The sequence below is a fragment of the Bactrocera neohumeralis genome, chromosome 2, assembly GCF_024586455.1.
Source record: "Bactrocera neohumeralis isolate Rockhampton chromosome 2, APGP_CSIRO_Bneo_wtdbg2-racon-allhic-juicebox.fasta_v2, whole genome shotgun sequence".
Lineage (NCBI taxonomy): Eukaryota > Metazoa > Arthropoda > Insecta > Diptera > Tephritidae > Bactrocera > Bactrocera neohumeralis.
The window spans coordinates 24,324,419-24,345,657 of record NC_065919.1 but is presented as its reverse complement, the minus strand read 5'-3'; the positions used below and the strand labels follow the sequence as shown (position 1 = coordinate 24,345,657).

The 21,239-nt window shown below is 39.9% G+C and overlaps 1 protein-coding gene across 3 annotated transcripts in view; it reads left to right on the top strand.

The window, feature by feature from the left end:
- Positions 1–21,239, top strand: part of LOC126751094 (fatty acyl-CoA reductase wat) — a 144,092-nt gene that overhangs the window by 105,061 nt on the left and 17,792 nt on the right. For all 3 annotated transcript variants that reach the window (XM_050461047.1, XM_050461046.1, XM_050461048.1), the window contains one exon: positions 16,130–16,263. In XM_050461047.1, coding sequence (XP_050317004.1) covers positions 16,203–16,263 — 61 coding nt within the window. In that variant the 5' untranslated portion in view covers positions 16,130–16,202. The remainder of the gene's footprint in view (positions 1–16,129; positions 16,264–21,239) is intronic.

Here is a 21,239-nt window from a genome sequence, read left to right as displayed (position 1 = left end):
CGCTTACGACACGTCGGCGACTATGAGCTGTAACTTATCAAATACTATGAATTTCGGTCTGAATTTTTCACAGCATGTTTTCAATAGGTTTTATTGTCAAAATATAAAAAAAAATCGATTTTTCGAAGTGATTACATAAGAATACCTCCTTAACAAGAATGAAGAATGAAGTGATACCCCACACATCGTATCAGTCAATGGATTTATTGAGAGAACACTTCGGTGAGCAGATAATTTCACGTTTTCTGCCGGTCGTTTAGCCACCAAGAGCGTGTGATATCACACCGTCAGACTTTTGTTTGTGGGTCTTAAGTCTAAAATCTACACGGAGAAACCCACTTCGATTCAGGCCTGAGAGTAAAACATCATGCGTGTTATTCGCCAGTTAACATTTTTAACATGTTAATTATTTTTTATCCAGATTCACCAAAATAGTTATGAATGCCACAGAAGGACGTATGAATATGTATGGAGGTTTGCATGTATTCATTCAAAGAGCATATTTGCGTACTTAATTGACGGTTGCATTATGATAATATTTGAGCAATAACAATTGCCAACAATTATGTTAATTGGCAATTGCACTGCTTCTTCTACTTTTTCAAACGCACAGACATACATACATCTATGGTATGTATTTATATGCCTGTATATATGTATATATACATCTGGTGAACCAATTTTTCGGTGTTTTTGCTGGCATTTCGTAATTAAAAATCATATGTATGTATATGTATATACATATTTCATATAAATGTATATATGTGTGTATGTAAAGGTATACACAAAGTTATAGCAATAAGTATCTGCTATAAAAACATGTGGCAAGCGACAGCCAATTGTGCGCAAATAATGAAGTAACCGCTTTTGTTGGTTAAACGCAACCGCAAACAAAAACCGCACACCACCAAACGTTTGCAACCGCATTCACCGCCACATTTTCCGCATAATAAATCGCAAAATGATTGTACATTTTAATTACATGTAAATCCTACAAATAGTTAATTATATATGTACATATGTATGCGTAAGCATGTATGTGTATTTAATTATATACTAAGTATATATGTATATGTATATACTACTGTGGCCACAAAAAAAATTCTAAGACTTTGTGTATAATTTTAAAACTCTTTATTCTTCAAAATCTATGTCGTCTCCCGCAAGGTAATCACCCTTGACCCCAAAACACTTGTACAAACATTGTTTTCAATCCTTTTCTCAATTTCCGGATTAGCCTTCAAATCGAGTTTGTTGAATAGCCGGAAGTCATACGGAGCCACCTCAGACGAATATGATGGTTGCGGCACGATACTGGTTGAAAATTTGGCGAAACTCACGAAAAATCCATGCAGCATGTGACGGTGCATTGTCGTGATGCAAAAACCAAGTGTTTTCGGCCCATAATTGCGGTCTCTTTTCACGAAGAGCTTCGTGCAAGTGACGCATAACACTCAAATAGTATTCATTGCTGACAGTTTAACCGGTCGGAAGGAATTTGGAGTGCACCACACCTTGACAAGCTAAGAAAACTGTCAACATAACCTTGATTTTTGACTGCTTAAAGGTGGTTTTTTCGTCTTCGGCCCACCTTTGCTACGATATTCGGCCCATTGATCGTCTGTTTCCGGGTTGTAAGCATAAATCAAAGACGGATCGTCAGTAATAATACGTTTCATGTTTATGCGACGCTGTTTTTAAAAAAAGTTTAGTGATTTTGAAACCAATCCTTCTTCTTCTTAATTGGCGTAGAAACCGCTTAAGCGATTATAGCCGAGTTAACACCAGCGCGCCAGTCGTTTCTTCTTCTCGCTACGTGGCGCCAATTGGATATTCCAAGCGAAGCCAGGTCCTTCTCCACTTGGTCCTTCCAACGGAGTGGAGGTCTTCCTCTGCTTCCCCCGGCGGGTACTGCGTCGAATATTTTCAGAGCTGGAGTGTTTTCGTCCATCCGGACAACATGACCTAGCCAGCGTAGCCGCTGTCTTTTAATTCGCTGAACTATGTCGATGTCGTCGTATATCTCGTACAGCTCATCGTTCCATCGAATGCGGTATTCGCCGTGGCTAACGCGCAAAGGACCATAAATCTTTCGCAGAACTTTTCTCTCGAAAACTCGCAACGTCGACTCATCCGTTGTTGACATCGTCCAAGACTCTGCACCATACAGCAGGACGGGAATTATGAGTGACTTATAGAGTTTGGTTTTTGTTTGTCGAGAGAGGACTTTGCTTCTCAATTGCCTCCGAAGTAGCACCTGTTGGCAAGAGTTATCCTGCGTTGGATTGTCTAGGTTGACATTGTTAATGCTGGTTTAAAGATAGACGAAATTATCTACGACTTCAAAGTTATGACTGTCAACAGTGACGTGAGAGCCAAGTCGCGAATGCGACGACTGTTTGTTTGATGACAGGAGATATTTCGTCTTGCCCTCGTTCACTGCCAGACCCATTTTCTGTGCTTCCTTGTCCAGCCTGGAGAAAGCAGAACATCGGCATACGCCAACAGCTGTACACTCTTATAGAAGATGGTACCTTCTCTATTTAGTTCTTCGAACTATTTTTCTCCAAAGCAGGTTGAAAAATCGACGATAGGAATCGCCTTGTCTGAAACCTCGTTTTTCGAACGGCTCGGAGAGGTCCTTCCCGATCCTGACGGAGCTTTTGGCGTTGTCAACGTCAGTTTTGATACCAAATTCAGACATCGCGGCATAAAGGCAGCTCCTTTTCGTGCTACGAAAGCAGCTTTGAAATCGACGAAGAGGTGGTGTGTGTCGATTTCACAGGTTTTTCCAAGATTTGTCGCATAGTGAATATCTGGTCGGTTGTTGATTTTCCAGGTCTAAGGCCACACTGATAAGGGCCAATCAGTTTGTTGACGGTGGGCTTTAATCATTCACACAATACGCTTGTTAGAACCTTACAGGCGATGTTTAGGATGCTTATACAACGGTAGTTGGCGCAGATTGTGGGGTCTCCTTTTTTATGGATTGGGCATAGCACACTTAAATTCCAATCGTTGGGCATGCTTTCGTCCGACCATATTTTACAAAGAAGCTGATGCATGCACCTTATCGTGTTTGAATAGCTCGGCCGGCAATCCGTCGGCCCCTGCCGCTTTGTTGTTCTTGAGGCGGGCAATTGCTATTCGAAACTTCATGGTTCCTGCTCCATCGTCATCGATTGGGAACAATTGGTGTTGTGCGTTCACTGCCATTCAGCAGGCTGGAGAAGTGTTCCCTCCATAATTTAAGTATGCTCTGGGCATCAGTGACTAGATCACCTTTGGGGGTTCCAAGAGTACGCTCCGGTCTTGAAACCTTCCGTAAGCCGCCGCATTTTTTCGTAGAATTTTCGAGCATTACCCCTGTCGGCCAGCTTATCAAGCTCTTCGTACTCACACATTTCAGCCTCTTTCTTCTTCTGTCTACAAATGCGTCTCGCTTCCCTCTTCAAATCTATCCCATCCCGCACGTGTTTTATATGCGACACATCCTTCGTACCAGCTGTTCTTTTGCACTTTCCGAAAACCAATGGTTTCGGTTGCAGCTGTACGTAAAGTTTGAAATGCCGTCCCACAGTTCCCTTATACCGAGTTGTTGACGAGTGCTCAGAAGCAGGAGTGCGAGCCGAGTAGAAAAAATCGTTTAATGTTGTGATTGCAGCTTCTTTGAATCTTAGCTGCAACAATATAGTGGTCCGAGTCGATGTTAGGATCTCGCAGCGTACGCACGTCTAGAATATTGGAGACGTGTCTTCCGTCTATCACAACATGATCGATCTGGTTGGTAGTTTTTCGATCCGGAGACAGCCAGGTAGCTTGATGAATCTTCTCTTATCTGAATCCTGCTTTCACTTTTATTAGGCTCAAATGATCTTTCAAAATGGTTTTGGCAGACCCTCCCGATATTTCAATGATGACGGTAAGATTTCTGACTGTTAATGTTTGATTTTCAAGCACTATTTCCTTTATTTTATTGACGTATTAATCATGGTCTCCTGGAGGACCCTTTTTGAATAATTTTTATCAAACAAAAACACTTGCTCACGGCAACAATTATTACAGAAAGCCTTTTCCAGCAGCCTGAACATTTCGGTACCAGAAATTTGATTCCGTACACAAAATTTAATGGAACTTCTTTGTTTAATAATTTCACTCAACGTAAAAATCGCCGTATGCACTTTATATACATACTTGAGAAGGACAAGCCTATACTAAACAATAATGATTATTTTGATATGGCATTTGGCACACATGTCACTGACAATCATACTAACCTAGAAAAAAGAAACATTTCAACGCATGGATTTTCGCGCGAAATTTTAATTAAAAAGTCTTACTATTTTTTGCCCACAGTTTATAAGTTTATATACGAGGAAAGGTATACTTGATTGCACTTACCTTAGTGATAATTCTTATACACCTGCCCTTCAACATACATATGTACATACAGGCGAAACTATTTATGTAACAGATTTGTAAACGGTAATATGTCCGAGCAATTATAAATCCTGTAGAAAAATTTCTCGTACAGAGCTATGTTATTCATTTTAACTGGGAACATCTAGAAAACCAAACATAAATCATAAGATACAGATATATCAGTTATGTGTAGCATCTCTACATTAGTTCAATAGTGTGAAAATACAAATGTGATCAAATTGAAAGGTGAGTTTCTCTAAGTTGGTAGTACTGTTAGTGACATCTATGTTAAATTTCACGTCAAAATATTCATTAGTATTTGAGATACGCGTCGTCTTGTGAAGCTCTAAAAGTGAATTCTTCGATTTTTACTGTCTGAATTTATTGTATCGGGTGACAAGAGCTTGATAACTTTTTTTTTGCGCATAAAATTTGCAAAATCTCATCTTTATTTCATACTGGTTCATGACTATTCGTGATCATTTAAATTTGACTCATGTGGTTTCAAGACTAATATCGATTCTATGGCCATTTCGAGGGAAAACTTCGGAGAACAATTCATCTCAAGAAATGGACCCGTAAGTTGGCACCAATTAACGCCTTTAGACTATTTTTGTTACGTTCTAAAGTCTACAGAAATGCAACTATTCCACTTTGGAAGACAACTATTCCGGCCGAAATGCTCGAAAAATTGCCCAAAATTGGACTTTCCGAATGGACCACCTAAGACGAGGACATCTTCGTTCATGAACCAATCTAACGTTTCAAATGAGGATATAAAAGCTCTTAAAAATCGAAGAAGGCGATCTGATGATCATTTCGCCATCACGTCGGAGGACTTTTCTGGCTATTCCAAGTGACCATGATGACTGGAAAATTCGATGGGCATAAGTGCATGATGACTGGAAAAGCATTGCAGCGAGGGGATTACTTTGAAGGAGATGAAATGGACGAAATTCACCTTTCAATTTGATCACAGTACATAACAATTTAATCTTGTTTCGAACATGAGAAAAGTGTGCTTTGAATATTTTAACTCTTCATTCAGAAATAAAAGTTCCCTGAAGTACTTTTAACTGTGTCGGTTCGGAACTAGCATGTTACGCCGTGGAGCACCAGTTGTATATTTATTTGACTAAAATGCTAATACAACGTTCGACTGATTCCTTCGCTTGGCTCACATTTTATCCAGTTTCTCGATATTTAATTACGACAAGCTCATTGCATTACCAGTCGAGTTCCGTATAGAGTTACGTTCCTTGTTTTTCTCCTTTACATTCTTCCTTTGACTTCGCTGCACTTCACTTAATCGGTGCTTATCTCTACTTGCTTCGCGCTCTTTTAAATCTGTTACGTTTTTGGCAACAGATTTTGGTAAAAATCTCAATTAACATTTTAAGCATTTCTTTGCTTGTTGTTGTTGATATCATTGTTGTTGTTTACCCCTGATTTGCTTCCTTTGTCACGCAGACAGTTTTACTTGGATGCGTTGACTTTTTGGTTTCATCGGTAATAGCTGTGCTTAAGCTTAAGTTTAATTCGGCAAGCGAGTGAGCATTTGCTTCTTGATTTGCCATTAAATTTGATGGCACTTTTTGTGCTTTAATAATTATCGCATTGTTTATTTACTTAATTAGTTGACAGCAATTACATAGAGCCGGAGCATTGCTCATTTGCCTGTCAATAGTATTCTCGCGTTCATTTATGTTTTAACGGTTTATCTTTTGTGAATGAGCACACGGTGTTTTAAGAGAGGACAGATTCCTCTCAAATTTAACAGTTGTTTGAAGAAGTTTTTACAAAATAAAGGCATTCTGTTTGCACTTATCAGACTAATCGATATTTTAGTGGAAACTTTACTCTTTCTCTTTGAAATAAGTAATGTCAAAGATCTCATCAACACCTAGAGTTCTTAAAGTCAGGGCTCCAGTTTCTTTAATATCTTCTTCCTTATTGGACACCGCTTACGCGGTTATAGCCGAGTTTACATCTTCACGCCAGTCGTTCTTCCTTTTTGATGTTTAATGCCAATTGGAGATTCCAAGTGTAGCCAGGTCTTTCTCCACCTGGTATTTCCAACAGTATTCCTCTTCCTCTGCTTCCCACGGCAGGTACTGCTTCAAATACTTTCAGAGCTGGAGTGTTTTCGTTCATTTGGACGACATGACCTAGTCAGCGTAGTCGCTGATTCTTAATTCTCTGAACTACTTATGTCAATTTTGTCGTAAATCTCATACAGCTCATCGTTCCATCGAATGCGGTATTCGTCGTGGCCAATGCGCAAATGGCCATAAATCTTCCGCAGAACCTTTCTTTCGAAAACTCGTAACGTCGCCTCATCAGACGTTGTCATAATGAGTGACTTATACAGTTTGGTTTTTGTTCGTCGAGAGAGGACTTTACTTTTAAATTGCCTACTGAGTTCGACGTACTACCTGTTGGCAAGAGATATTCTGCGTTGGATTTCGAGGCTGACATTGTTGTTGCTGTTAATGTTGGTTCCAAAATAGACGAAATTATCTACAATTTCGATGTTATGACTGTTAACAGTGACGTGGGGGTCCCTCATCCGAGGCTGTTGTTTTCTTTTCATTCGGGGCTTTTTCTTTTAGTGGCGGGTCCCAAACCCAACGCACAACCTTAGGGCCATCAAACGGCTGTTCTTTGGCTACACAGAGTATATTTAGCCTAAGGCCGGAAGTTGTGAGCTGCTTGAACCATTTGCAAATGAATTTCTGGCCACTCTCAAGTTAATGGCGCTTAAAGAACTTTCCTCACTTGACTCCATCCTCCTAATTCTCTTCACTTATACAAAATATTTCTTACAAGAATATATACTGGTACAATATCGGCTGTTCCGACATACAAGCAGTTTCTTGATGAGATAAGGACATGTGTGGAAGTTAAGATTGATATCTGAAAAAGGGAGGAACTATTCGTGTAAATACAGACAGATGGACGGGCAGATAGATGCCTGTCCGGGATATAATGAAGTAGAGAAAAGTGGGTCCTGTTTCCTAACAATATTGTTGGATTTTTAAAACAATAAGAATGTAAAACCACTTCTATTTCCATTACACTGATCAAACGTCTTTTACTGGAGACTCAATTCAAAGAGTTTGTTTTTCTGATATGAGCTTTAAAGCTTCTTTGTAAGCAATATTTTCATTCAATATCATGTAAAGGAATTAGAATTACTAATAGCGCAATATAGTTTTTATACTCTCGCAACAAAGTTGCTAAGGCTAAGTTCGAAGATGGGCAAAATCGGCCTACTGCCACGCCCACAAAATGGCGAGAACCGAAAACCTATAAATTGTCATAAGTAAGCCATAAATAAAGATATTAAAGTGAAATTTGGCACAAAGGATCGCATTAAGGAGGGGCATATTTGGACGTAATTTTCTTGGAAAAGTGGGTGTAGCCCCGCCCCTACTAAGTTTTTTGTACATATCTCGGAAACTACTATTGCTATGTCAACCAAACTCTATACAGTCTTTCCTTCAGGCATTTCCATATACGGTTCAAAAATGGAAGAAAGCGGATAATAACCACGCCCACCTCTCATACAAAGGTTATGTTGAAAATCACTAAAAGTACGTTAACCGACTAACAAAAAACGTCAGAAACACTAAATTTTACGGAAGAAATGGCAGAAGGAAGCTGTACCTTTTTTTTTTTTTAAATTGAAAATGGGCGTGGCATCACCCACTTATGGACCAAAAACCATATCTCAGGAACTAATCAACCGATTTCAATGAAATTCGGTATGTAATATTTTCTTAACACCCTAATGACATGTACGAAATATGGGTAAAATCGGTTCACAACCACGCCTCTTCCAATATAACGCTATTTTGAATTCCATCTGATGCCTTCTCTGTATAATACGAGTATACACATTAGGAACCAATGATGATAGCGGAATAAAACTTTACACAAATACGGTATTTGAAAAATATGTAAATAACGGATAATGAAATCTCGATTATCACTTTATCATGCGAGAGTATAAAATGTTCGGTGACACCCGAACTTAGCCCTTCCTTACTTGTTTTAACCAAATTTGTCTCAATTTATTACACTGTGCGAATGAATTAAAATACAGTTGAGAAAACTTAACTCATTTCGTCGGGCATCGAACACAAACCATGTTTCACGGCTCGGTAATTCGTGTTGCCATTGGTTTTGTAGTATTTAATTGCCGAGTAAATAAGTACATGAGCGATACATGTACACACATACATATATGTGTACTTGTGTATGTACAGACTGATACTTAAATTGTGCTGTCATTTAATGATTCGTCAGCGAAAAGTTTCACATTAACATGCAGCCGCTATAAAAACGTTCAGCCTCAGCAGGATTTAAGAGATCTCTGCAGAAATTAAGTTCTGAAGTGACTAAGGGTGGTCCAACTCAACGAAGGACGGAAGAAACCATTTCACACAGTTTTGTATTGGCGTCTTCAAGTGGTCCGATATATTACTCTTTAATTAACATTTCTCATCTGATGAGTTTGCACTTGTACCATATACTTTATTGAATCTCGGATGATTTCTTCTTGGTCCTTCCAATTAATGTGTGTTCGCTCGGTATCTGTCCACCCATAAAACGTTTGCTCCTTAGAGTTTCACTTGATGTATTGTGGAATTGAACATAAAATTGATTTATAATATTCCATAAGAAGATATTACTTCCAACCTAATGTGTTTCGCGCGTTTCGTTCAACTTATGGTCAACATAATTGGCCTACTACGTACTTTTCGTATTCGGTACAGCATGACCCATCTGCAATATGGTCATGTAAAGGGCAACCAGTTATGTCTCACTCCGAAGGGGATAATTTTTTCACATGGGCAAATATACGAGGCATTTACTTTGTTTGCTGCTATGCTCCTCCCAGTGCTTCAATCAAGGATTTTGAAGACCTCCTCCTGGAACTTGCTCTAGAAACCAGAGGAAAATCCCCAATTATAATCGCCGACGACTTCAATGCGTGATCGACCGCTTGGGGTAGTAGGCGCACAAACCACCGTGGACAAAGACAGAAGTATTGCCCATAAGTTAAGTACAAGAAAAGTAGAGGAAAGTATATCTCTGATTATAGGGGAGTGCGAGATTCACTCACAGCTACCCCTAAAATATCTGGGAGTAATAGTAGACTCAAGGCTAAAATTTAAGTACCACCTAGAATACACTGCAGGTAAAGCGAATAAAATCCTGAATGCCTTATCAAGAATGATGGCAAATAAAGGCTGCGTGCGTTCCAACTGGCGTTTTTTACTCTCAAAGGTAATGAGATCGGTTATGTTATATGCGGCTTCAATATGGATTCAGGCGTTAGGCATTAAAGCATAAGCATTGGCATAGACAAATAAGCACGGTGCACAGGCTGTCGGCACTAAGAGTTATCAGTGCTTTCCGAACAATTTCAAGTGATGCTGCTGAAGTAATAGCCAGTATGATGCCCATTGACATCCAGGGTGACGAATATGAACGAGTATACAAATTACTAGAGCCATCTATATGAGCAAAAAGAGGAGAGAGAGTGAAAAGCTAAACGATATGGCAGCAACGGTGGCAAACCTCACTCAAAGGACGGTGGACCTACAGACTCATACCGGATATCCATTCCTGGATCAACAGACGACATGGGTAGCTGGATTTCCACCTAACCCAAATACTACGTGGGCATGGGTGCTTTAGAAGCTACCTGTACAAATTCCAGCACGACATTAGTCCGAAGTTTCCGACGTGTTCAGAGTTCTTCGAAGACTCTGAGCATGTATTCTTTTATTGCCCTCGCTTTTTAAGTGTAAGAGAAAAACTTAAAACTACACTCGGTGATGGGTTTACGGTGGAAAATTTTACGACACTTATGTTCCAGTCCACTGAGAACTGAAATGCTGACAGCGAAGCCCCAGCGTCAATCATGACAAAACTTAGACATATAGAGCAGAATGGTCGTCCGTCAGTCCGTGCCATAGAGGAGACTTAATTGTCTTATCACTCCCACGAAGTAATACCTAATCAGGTGATTCCGTGGGAGAGTCTGAAGTTGGGAGTAGGTTAGGTTTAGCGGATTAAAGTTCCGCACTTCAGCATTTATTGCTTCCCCATACTTAGTAGTCACTTAGTGAAGAACTCACAGTCGATTCGGCACCATTCGTAACAACTCGGACTGACGTATGGAACGACTTGCCACATTTGGCACGAATAGCAACCGGAAGAGATTCAAGAGCTGCCATTTCATTCAGAAAGAGCAAAGGTTCGGTGTGGTTTGTGGGCCGGAGGAACCCACAACGTGATGGCTCCATGATAATCGACTACTTTATTTCTAAAATTGAAGCTCATGATTTTGGCGACGTTTGGTTTCAAAAAGATGGCGCCACTTCCCACACATCGAATGAATCAATGAATTTATTAAGAGAACACTTTGCTAAGAAGATAATTTCCCGTTTTGGGCCGGTCGATTGGCTACCAAGATCATGCGATATCACACGGTTAGATTTTTTGTCTGTTAAGTCTAAAGTCTAAGCGAATAATCTCGCTTCAATGAGTCTGGATGCAAAACATCATGCGTGTCATTCACCAGTTACCAATCGAAATGTTCGAAGCAGTCATCGAAAATTTCACTCAACGTATGGACTCTTTGAGACATAGCCATTTGAAAGAGATAATCTTCAAATAATAAATGTCAAATAATGTTCTTTCGAATATTAATAAACATTCTCCATTAAATTTGAAGTTTCTGTTTTTTTCTTTAAAAAAGCAGGGAACCTAGTGATGGATTACGCTTTACGAGGTATACAAATCGACATTTGCATTAGGGTGTTACTTAGAAATTCATATCATTTATTTCAGCCTCATTCATTTACTTTAGGATAGTCTGTAGAACATTAAAATAATATTCTCTGTGGTAGAAGAAGACTAAACGGTATACAAACTTCAACGGGACTTATTTGATTATTGTACTTATGAAGATTGAGTATATACTAAAAAATATTTGCTCTTTAAAAAAAGCTGAATTTTGATATCAATATGACACACCTTAATGACACCACAACTTAAAAATTATATATTTGAGTACAGTTTTATTGTTGTTATAGTTCTAGCAGCTAATAAAATATGCCTTTACAATTTTATTCACATATTAAGGGACCACCCTAATATGCATATACTGCATTTGCCGCAGCATATTTGCAAATATTACAGAGCAGTCGGCGAAATCATTGCCAAATGCATCTATTACTAATTATTTGGTTGATATTGTTGTTGTTTTCGGTAGAATTCAGCTGCTTAAGTGGCCACGCCTCAAGGCAAAGTTTAAGTGCACTCGCATTCATTAGAGCATTTTGTATTTAGCTCAGCCGCACACACTCATACACACACATCTATGTGTTAAATTTCACTTTATAGGCATGCATGTGTGTGTGTGTGCTCTGGCAGCTTTGCCTGCAGAAGCATTTTATGGTAGCTAATTAATTAGTTTTATTTGTCATGCGGTCATTTCATGCCTTAAACTCACACAAGCGCACACACACACACACAAGCAGCTGCATATTAAGTTATTTATATGTCAACTGGTTTACACAACAAATGGCCGAAGTGCCAAACAAACAATCGCTCAGCGCCTCGAAAGCAAGCCAGACGGACGAGTGTACTAGATTTGCAATCACTTACGGTACTTATTCAAGAATTGCCTTGTCTAATTGCTCAGCGTAGGGAGGCGCTTGGATGAGCCGGGCGATGTCAGCAAATGCAGTCATGGTGTCACGTGACTTTGTATGTGGGCATGTGTGTGTAGCGAAGTGCAATAAATCTCTAATTACATAGATGCACACAATTAAGTTTTTATATGCATGTGTGTATGTATTGTGTATATACATATATGTGTGTACTTATATGTGTTTATGTTATTATTAAATCGAATGTATGTAGGCATAATAAGTAATAAGTAGCTTATCGAAATTCGAACATAATTGCTAATCGTGTAAGTACAAGCGCAGGTGTAGCTGTGTATGTGCAGTCACACACAACCACATGCACACAGCCACATAAAAACAGCATCAATAAAGATATGCGATATTCTATGCAAATCGGGGTTATTAATTATTTATGAATTACTAGTATCAAATATTAATACTGCTAGTTAATGCTGTGAAACAGTTCATGTGAGCATGTGTGTGTGCGCCTAATGTCCCTATCACGCTTTGCAGTCAAAATTAAAGGCTAATAAATAGGCAATCAAGGAGTTACGAACATTCGTAATTTATTTATATTCGATTTTGTTGCTTTGGAGACGTTCAGTGTTTTTGTATTTGTTGTTTTTGTGTTAAAGAATAAATTTCAATCGCGATAAACGTTAACTTCAGCTGCACCGAAGCTATAATAGCCACCACAAATACAAAAGATTTCTTACAGGAACTTGTGTCCGATTATTCAGTTTGTATGACAGCTATATGACAATGTGAACCGATCTGAATAATATTCTTTGAAATTACACCCCTACCTTGGACAATAATACACCCCAAATTTCATGCAGATGTCTCTTAAAATGAGAAAGTTTTCCATACAAGTACTTTATTGCGATATCGACCGTTCCGACAAATAAGCAGCTTTTTGGGGAGAAAAGAACGGATGCGAAAGTTTAGAGCGATATTTCAAAAACTGACAGATATACAGACAGACGGACGAACGGTCGGCCAGGCACACAGGCATGGCTAAATCGACTCAGCTCACCATGCTGAACATTTATATAAATATTTTTTAGTTTCTGGTAGCGCAAGAGGACAAGACGAAATATCTCCCGTCATCAAACAAAAAGTCGTCGCACTCGCGACTTGGCTTCCACGTCACTGTTGACAGTCATAACTTCGAAGTCGTAGATAATTTCGTCTATCTAGGAACCAGTATTAACATCAAGAACAATGTCAGACTCGAAAACCAATGCAGAATAACTCTTGCCAACAGGCGCTATTTCGGACTGAGTAGGCAATTGAGAAGTAAGAACTCCATAAGTCACTCATTGTACCCGTCCTGCTATATGGTGCAGAGGCATGGACGATGGCAACATCTGATGAGTCAGCGTTACGAGTTTTCGAGAGAAAGTTCTGCGGAAGATTCATGGTGCTTTAAGCATTGGCAACGGCGAATATCGCATTCGATGGAACGATGAGCTGTACGAGTTATACGACGACATTGACATAGTTCAGCGAATTAGGAGACAGTGACTATGCTGGCTAGGTCATGTCGTCCGAATGGATGAAAACACATCAGCTCTGAAAGTATTCGACGCAGTACCCGCCGGAGGAAGCAGGGGAAGAAGAAGACCTCCACTCCGTTGGAGAGATCAAGTGCAGAAAGACCTGACTGCACTTGGAATCTCGCATCTCTCGCTTTTGTTAACTCGGTTATAACCGCATAAGCGGTATCTACGCCAATAAAGAAGATGAAGATCTTTCCTTCTGGTATTTTTAGTGCTATTCTTTATTGTTGGTATTATAACGATTATCCAGTCCCTGCTTGGGGCGAAAGCAATAAGTTAACTGTCAATTAGCGGCAGACCAGGGAAACGAGCTGTTTCTACGGGTTCAGATTATAGGGAGCGTGGAGTTAAGCTAGCTAGTTTTATTGGACATAGGTTTTATCATAGTCCATTCTCGATGAGTAAAAGTTTACCCTTCTACACTAACTAGAACGAAGTTGCGCTAGGCTTCATCTTGCTTCACGAGCAACTAGAGCTCTTTTTATGCTATCATTGACCGTTAGGGAGCATGCATGTGTTAATAGCTTTACTCTGGATGGCGTTCAGTACCCATTAGAAATGATTTGGGTTCGAAATCGGGTCGGTATATTGTTGAAGTTCGCTGACGTGTTGGAGGAATGTTCTCCTGCAGGGATGCTTTATGTGAAAACACCTGCAAAGAAACTGCTTGGAAAGAAGTGTATTATGCTGCTTTATTGGGAGCATACGGGCCCACTATGAAGATGCTCGATAAGAGACATTAGGAGACATACTGTAAACCTGTATCTTCCCCATCTGTGTCCTGCTGCAGGGGCGGGTTAGTTAATGACCGGTCGGCCGCTTGTCTTGTATGTTGCCAGCAACGACTCTGTTTTTGTGCCTCAAGTGTTTTCGTCCAACGACTTGAAGATCTTGTTGCGGCTCTGAACTTGTCTACCTGGTGCGGTTGTGTGCGGAGTGAAAGAGTAAAAGACTGTCGAGTGGTGCAAACCGAAAATGCAGCGTTCGTTAGAGCAGAGGTACGCGATTAAATTCTGTGTGAAACTCGGTAAATCTGCGACAGAGATGTTTGATGTGATCAAGCAGGCTTACCCAGATGTTGATTTAGCAAGAAGTGGTGTGTTTTGGGGCACCAGGCCTTTTTGAAGGGCCGGGAAGAGGTCGCTGATATGGACTGTGCTGGAAGATTAGCGACTTTGACAAACCCGACAATGTGATATTCTGTGTCTTCTTTTAAATGCCTAGATATTAAACTAATCAAAATCTCTCCCGGCTCACACGGCTTTTCTTGTGAACAGCTACCTAACAAAGGCTGGTATCCCAACGCTTCCGTAGCCGCCCTACAGCCTAGATGTGACCTCCAGACATTTTTGTTTCCATGCCTGAAAAGGCCCATGAAAGGCAAGCATTTTGAGACAAAAGAGAGGATCCAAGCAGCATGCACCTCCGCTCTCAAGGCTATTCCGGAGAATGCCTTCCGTGCCTTCACTTGGAAATCGCGCTGGCAGCGCTGCATCGATGTAGAAGGAGCATATTTTGAAAGTTTTTAAAGAATTGTAACAACTGGTTCAATAAATTTTTTTAAATCGACTCAGTCCTATTACTTTCCTTTACTTGTAGAGTGGCCGTGTCTTGACAGAAGAGAGTTTTAGTGTTCTTGCAGTGAAGATGCCAAAAATTCTGAGAGATAGGGACACTTGACTTCAATTCCATTACACGACGTCATTGTCGTATAATTATATGCTTATGAGGTACTACAAACTGCTTCTGGTGGTTGTGGAAGACTCGAAATGTAGTGATTAAACTATAGCGGGAAGGGAACATCACCCTGCGAAACTTTCTGTTAAAGTCATCGCTAAAGTTTCCGAACAAGTTTAAACTGACCGAACAATATTCACGTTATCACGATCGTTGTGTTTAAGCCATTTCTGTTTCGAGTTTCCTCATAATCCCTCCTAGCGGGCACGATATTATCTTCTCATCGGACTTGGACCAACTTGTCTGATTTTTCGTTGCCAAAAATGTGCTTGTGACTGAGAATCCAAATTATGGACTTTTGTTGCCTACGTTGGAATTAACCTTTGGCGACGACAAAGTTGGCAACGCTGCCAGGCTATCTATGTATGTATGTGGTAGCTTTCTGTATATCTATATCTATATATACATATATACATATGTATAATTATATACATATATTAATTAGTCAGCAGAACTTTACAGGCCTTCTCTATGCCTAGTACTTCCGAATATGCCGAGTATTCTATTGATACGTCACGCAAGCATTTTTGATTGGTCTCTCAATATTCATTTTCCAGAGACCTTCTTTTGAAGTGAAGGTTAACTTTCGAGTCTTTTTCTTCGAATAATTAAGAAGGAATATAGATCAGATAGATAGTGTTTTGAATAACTATTTATATCCATTTAATAATTAATATTTTATTTTTATATATTTTCCAGAACTTTGCAAATTTTTGATTCCGAAAACCAGTCCGAATTTCCAGATAAGGAGCCGTAATCAACTCAAGTAGAAATGAACAACAACATAAAGGAATTCTCCAGTATAGAGGATCAGTTTATTACGCCCGCCTTAGGTATGTACAACAACACAAAAATAAGTATGTATTCGAAAAAAAAACAAACAACAACAAAGTGCGCGCAAGCGAAATGTAAATTTAATAGACTCCGGCGAATTGGGTGCGGGTTAATATGAGCGCAACTAAACCCACAACAACAACACTGCGACATTGTTGACAATTTGTTGTAAAAAACAAGTACAAGCAACAATAACAGCAACAACGCCAACAAAGTACCACGGTTTTTGGCATAGCAAGTGAAGATATGCTGTCTATTGTGTAAAAATTTTAGTATATAGTATAAAACTGCCACAACAACAACAAGCACAATAGTAATAACAATAATAACAACAGTGCTAATGGCTGGTGACAATAACTTCAGCGACGCTGATGGCTGTTTTCGGCGAAAAAGTGCGCTTAGCATTTGCTCCGCGTTCCGGCGGCGTTCTCCCTCCTCCTCCCAAAGCACTCAACCTCAGCGCTGAGTGTTTTTGTATAGCGCGCCCGCGTTTGAGTGATAAATGATGAGACAGCACAGCGACAATGGGTGAGAAAACAACAAAAGCGCACATAAAAAGTTCGGCAAAATAATAAACATGTTGTAGTTGGCGTAAAATCTGTCTGAACTTTCAAGCTGTCGAAAAATATGAAGTGAAATGTCTGACTAAATGTGCTCAAAAAATTTACAAATATTCAGATTTTCCGACTGACGTTGTGCTCATATTTTCGCTGACGCTTGACAGGCTGCTGAAAGCCAACGAAGTTTGTTTATAAGTTTATTGCACGAAATGTGCGATGAATGTGATGAATCGGTGCTGATGGTAGTTGAGCCGATCAATGAGTGAGTTGTGGTGAGTGAGAGATGGAGTTTTGATTTAAATTTTTTTTAAGTTGTAGTGTTTGTTGGTATGAGTATGCACAAATTTAAGTTAAGGCGTATGACTTTCGGTTTCTACGTCAGTAAAGAAGAAGAAGCTTATTACTTTAAATATAGGGTAGTCGAAAAAGTCTTTTCGTATTTCTAATCAAACTTCAACATATTTTTTTAAATGAACTTTTTGCCATTTTTCCGCTAGAGACATAATTCCAAAACTTTTCTGGTTTCTCGGCGTAAAACTGCGAAAAGTAATTTTCACAGGCTCTCTTGAAGCCAACTTTACTCAGTTAAGGGAGTTCTGCATTGACCCAAACAAATGGTAGTCCGATGGTGCAAGGTCAGAGCTATATGGTGGTTGCATCAAAACTTCCCTGCCAAACTCTTCCACTTTTTGCCGAGTCATCAAAGATGTATGTATGTGGTCTAGCGTTGTCCTGATGGAAGACGAAGCCCTTTCTATTGATCAGTTCTGGCCGTTTTTTTTCGATAGCTTGTTTCAACCTCAACAGTTGTTGACAGTAAAATGTAGAATCAATCGTTCGAACTGGCTGGAGCAGCTCATAGTGGATGATTTCTTTCCAATCCCACCAAAAACTCAGCACAATCTTCGATGCGTCAATCCTGGCTTTGCGAACATTTGTTGAGCTTCATCACGCTTGTACCATGATCTTTTTCGCACATTATTGTCATATTTGATCCACTTTTCGTCTCTTGTCACCAATCGCTTCAGAAATGGTTCGATTTCATTTCGTTTCAGCAAATAATCGCAGATGTTAATTCGGTGCATTAAATTTTTCACAGACAATTCATGTGATACCCAAACATCGCGTTTCTTTTTGTAGCCAGCTTTTTATAATGGTTCAAACCCGTTTGATGATGAATGTTAAGTTTCTTAGCGTTGTCATGGCTGCTTATATGACGGTCCTGGTCAATCTTTTCCATAATTCCATCGACTTTTTCAACGTTAGGTCGACCAGATCGAGGTGCATCTTTGACATCGAGATTTCCAGAACGGAAGCGAGCGAACCATTGTTGTGCTACACGAACTGATACAACATCGTATCCGCAAACAACACAAATTTCATTGGTGGCTTGCGTGGCATTCTTCCCACTTTTATACAAAAATTTCAAAATATAGCGAATCTTGACTGCAACAGGATAGTGATCCGAGTCGATGTTAGGACCTCGGAGCGTACGCACGTCTAGAACACTGGAGACGTGTCTTCCGTCTATCACAACATGATCGATCTGGTTGGTGTCTTTTCGATCCGGAGACAGCCAGGTAGCTTGATGTATCTTCTTGTGCTGGAATCTAGTACCACAGATTACCATATTTCAGGCCCCGACGAAAACGATCAGACTCAACCCATTAGTAGCGCTCAGAAGTAGCGCTTTTTCATCAACCATGGAAAATTAAAATAACTACGAGAACATAAGTGCTTTTTGTCTTAGAAAGCCTCGACACTTGCGATAAGGATATACTAGTATATCCGTCGATTCATATTCTCCTGCACTTTGCCAGCCACAAATGCTAGCGCTGAACGATCCTTTTCTTCTTTGTGCCGAATCAAGACTTGACTCAGAACAACGATGCTCCAGAAAAGATTGAACGGCCTCGCACTCCTCAACATAAACTACGAAACTACTGTGGAACCAGAAGAAATAATAGAAAGATTTAGTAAAATGAGCAAACGCCGTATTGATTTTATGCTGTTGATTAAATGTTGAAATATGTATAAAAAATAAAATCATAGTTTAAAGTTAAACATTTCTTAAATGAATTACAAAATCATAAAGTTCCCTCCCCAAAATTCTACTCTGCATCCGCCCCTGGCCTAAGAATTTAAGTAAGAACTCCGGTTTGAGTGGAGTTCAAATTAGAGTATGCGTTTTATTTTGTCTCAAAAAGAGCTCCAGTTTGCGTGTGAATATAAATGGAAAGTGTAGTTTGGAGCATTTTTTGAAGCTTGAAAGTCCAGTTGCTGTTAGGTTTGAGTGAGTGTTTGAAATTCAGTTAAAAATGTGAGAAAATAGAATTTTTATTTTATTTTTAGTTGGTCTAAGTATTTTAGGTTCAATTCCGATTTGAGTGGGAATCAAAATTTGAGTTTTTGTTAGCTTTGAGTTTGTTTAAACTTTGATGTTCGGATTTGAAAATTTATTAAGTCTCAATTTGAGCGCGAGTTTGAAGATATAACTAAAGTAAGAGAAACCTTAATTGTATTTTCGAAGCTTGAAAGTAAAGATGTTGTTAGGATTGAGTGAGTGTTTTAGTTTGCGTTTACATTGAGTGAAAATTAGAATTCTAAATTTGAGTAGAACTTTGTTAAAGGTTAATTCAACTTAATTATTAAAAAGTAAATTAATAAAAGTATTCGAAGCAGTACTCGCCAGGGGAAGCAGAGGAAGAGGAAGACCTCCACTCCGTTGGAAGGACTAGGTGGAGAAGGACCTGGCTTCGCTTGGAATCTCCAATTGGCACCACCTTGCGAAAAGAAGAAACGACTGGCGCGCTGTTGTTAACTCGGCTATAACCGGCTAACCAGTAAAGAAGAAGTGGTCTATCTTCTTCTGCTGAGTCGATTTTAGTCCGTCTTTTCGTCTATCTGTCGGTCTGTCCGTATATACGCGAACCAATGCCCCAGTGTTTGAGAAATCGATCCGAAATTTTGCACACGACCTTTTCTCAACAAGGAGCTGCTCATTTGTTGGAACCGCTGATATCGGACCACTATAGCTTGTAGCTGTCATACAAACTGAACAATCGGCGTAAAGTGCTTGTATAGAAAAATATTTTATTTGTAAAGATATCTTCACGAAGTCTGGCATTCGATATTTTCTTAGACTAGAGTGCACTCTCCTAAGATATTGTGCGGATCGGACCACTATAGCATACAGCGGCCATACAAATTGACCGATCAAAATGAAAAACTTGTTGGGAAACTTTTTTATTTGTGGAAAGTATTCTAGTAACAAACTCTTAAATTTAATTAGCAGAGTTAAGCCAACGCTGCAATAAAAAAGAAATAAAATCCGTTGTGAATGCGCTAAATATTTCCATTAATAAAAATCGACGCTTCAACGCGTCGCAAAACTAATAAAACCGCAGAAGCGTTAGTGGGTGCAACCCTGAGGACATAATGTATGCACAACGAACAGCAGAAAAACACAGAAAAAAAGTCGCACTCAGCTGAATTGCTGCACCATTGTTGCGCACATCCTCGGCGCTCGAGTGTGTCGCTGCAGCGACTGAGAAGCTTTACCCACTCCAAGCTAACCTCTCAGCTGGCAACGTTGAGTGGACGACTTGGAGAGTGCTCGAAATGCATTAAGCCAATTAGCATAGGCAAACACAAAAGCACTTCAAGCAAGCGTCAGACAACAACAAGAACAACGATAGCAACAATGTGAGCAGCGAGAACCGCAACATTTATGATAACCAAAATGCAACACCAACAATTGCCGGCTTATACTCGTGCATACATACACATATGTGGTTATACGGTGCCTGTATGTGGCAACGCGGTTGTTGTTGTTATTGTCGGCGTGGCCTGCTGTGCATGGCGCCCGCATTTGACGTTGCTGACGCTGGTTATCTGGCCGATAGCGGCTGTCCGCCAACTGCAGACTGTCTGCATGCGCTTTGTTGTCGGTTAGACAAGGCCACTCGCTGATATGCACGGCTGCACGGCTGCCCGGCTGCCTGCTGCATTTGTACCGTTAACATGTGTACGCCATTGTCATCGCTGATGCGCTCAATGTGATTGCTGATTGACTGCAGCTTTGCCTGGTTATTGCTGGTGGGGGGTTTTTCCTTGTTGGCGTTGTCGTTGTTTTTGTTGTTGTAGCTGCTTGTAATTTCGCTGATGTTTGCAAACAAATGCGGAAATACGTGTGTATATGCATATGAGTGTGTGTAAGTGAGGCACTCGACGCGCCAAACGTTTGTTACATTGTAAATGCCAATATTGTTGTTGTTGTACTTGTTGTTAGTGTAATTTGCCAGCTAAGCAGCTGTGCGGCGTTATAATGCTAATTTCCAGTGTCTGCATGCAGCACATGTGCCACGGCCTGGTGGCAAGTGTTGATGGCATCGCGAAACTGCCAAATGCCTCGT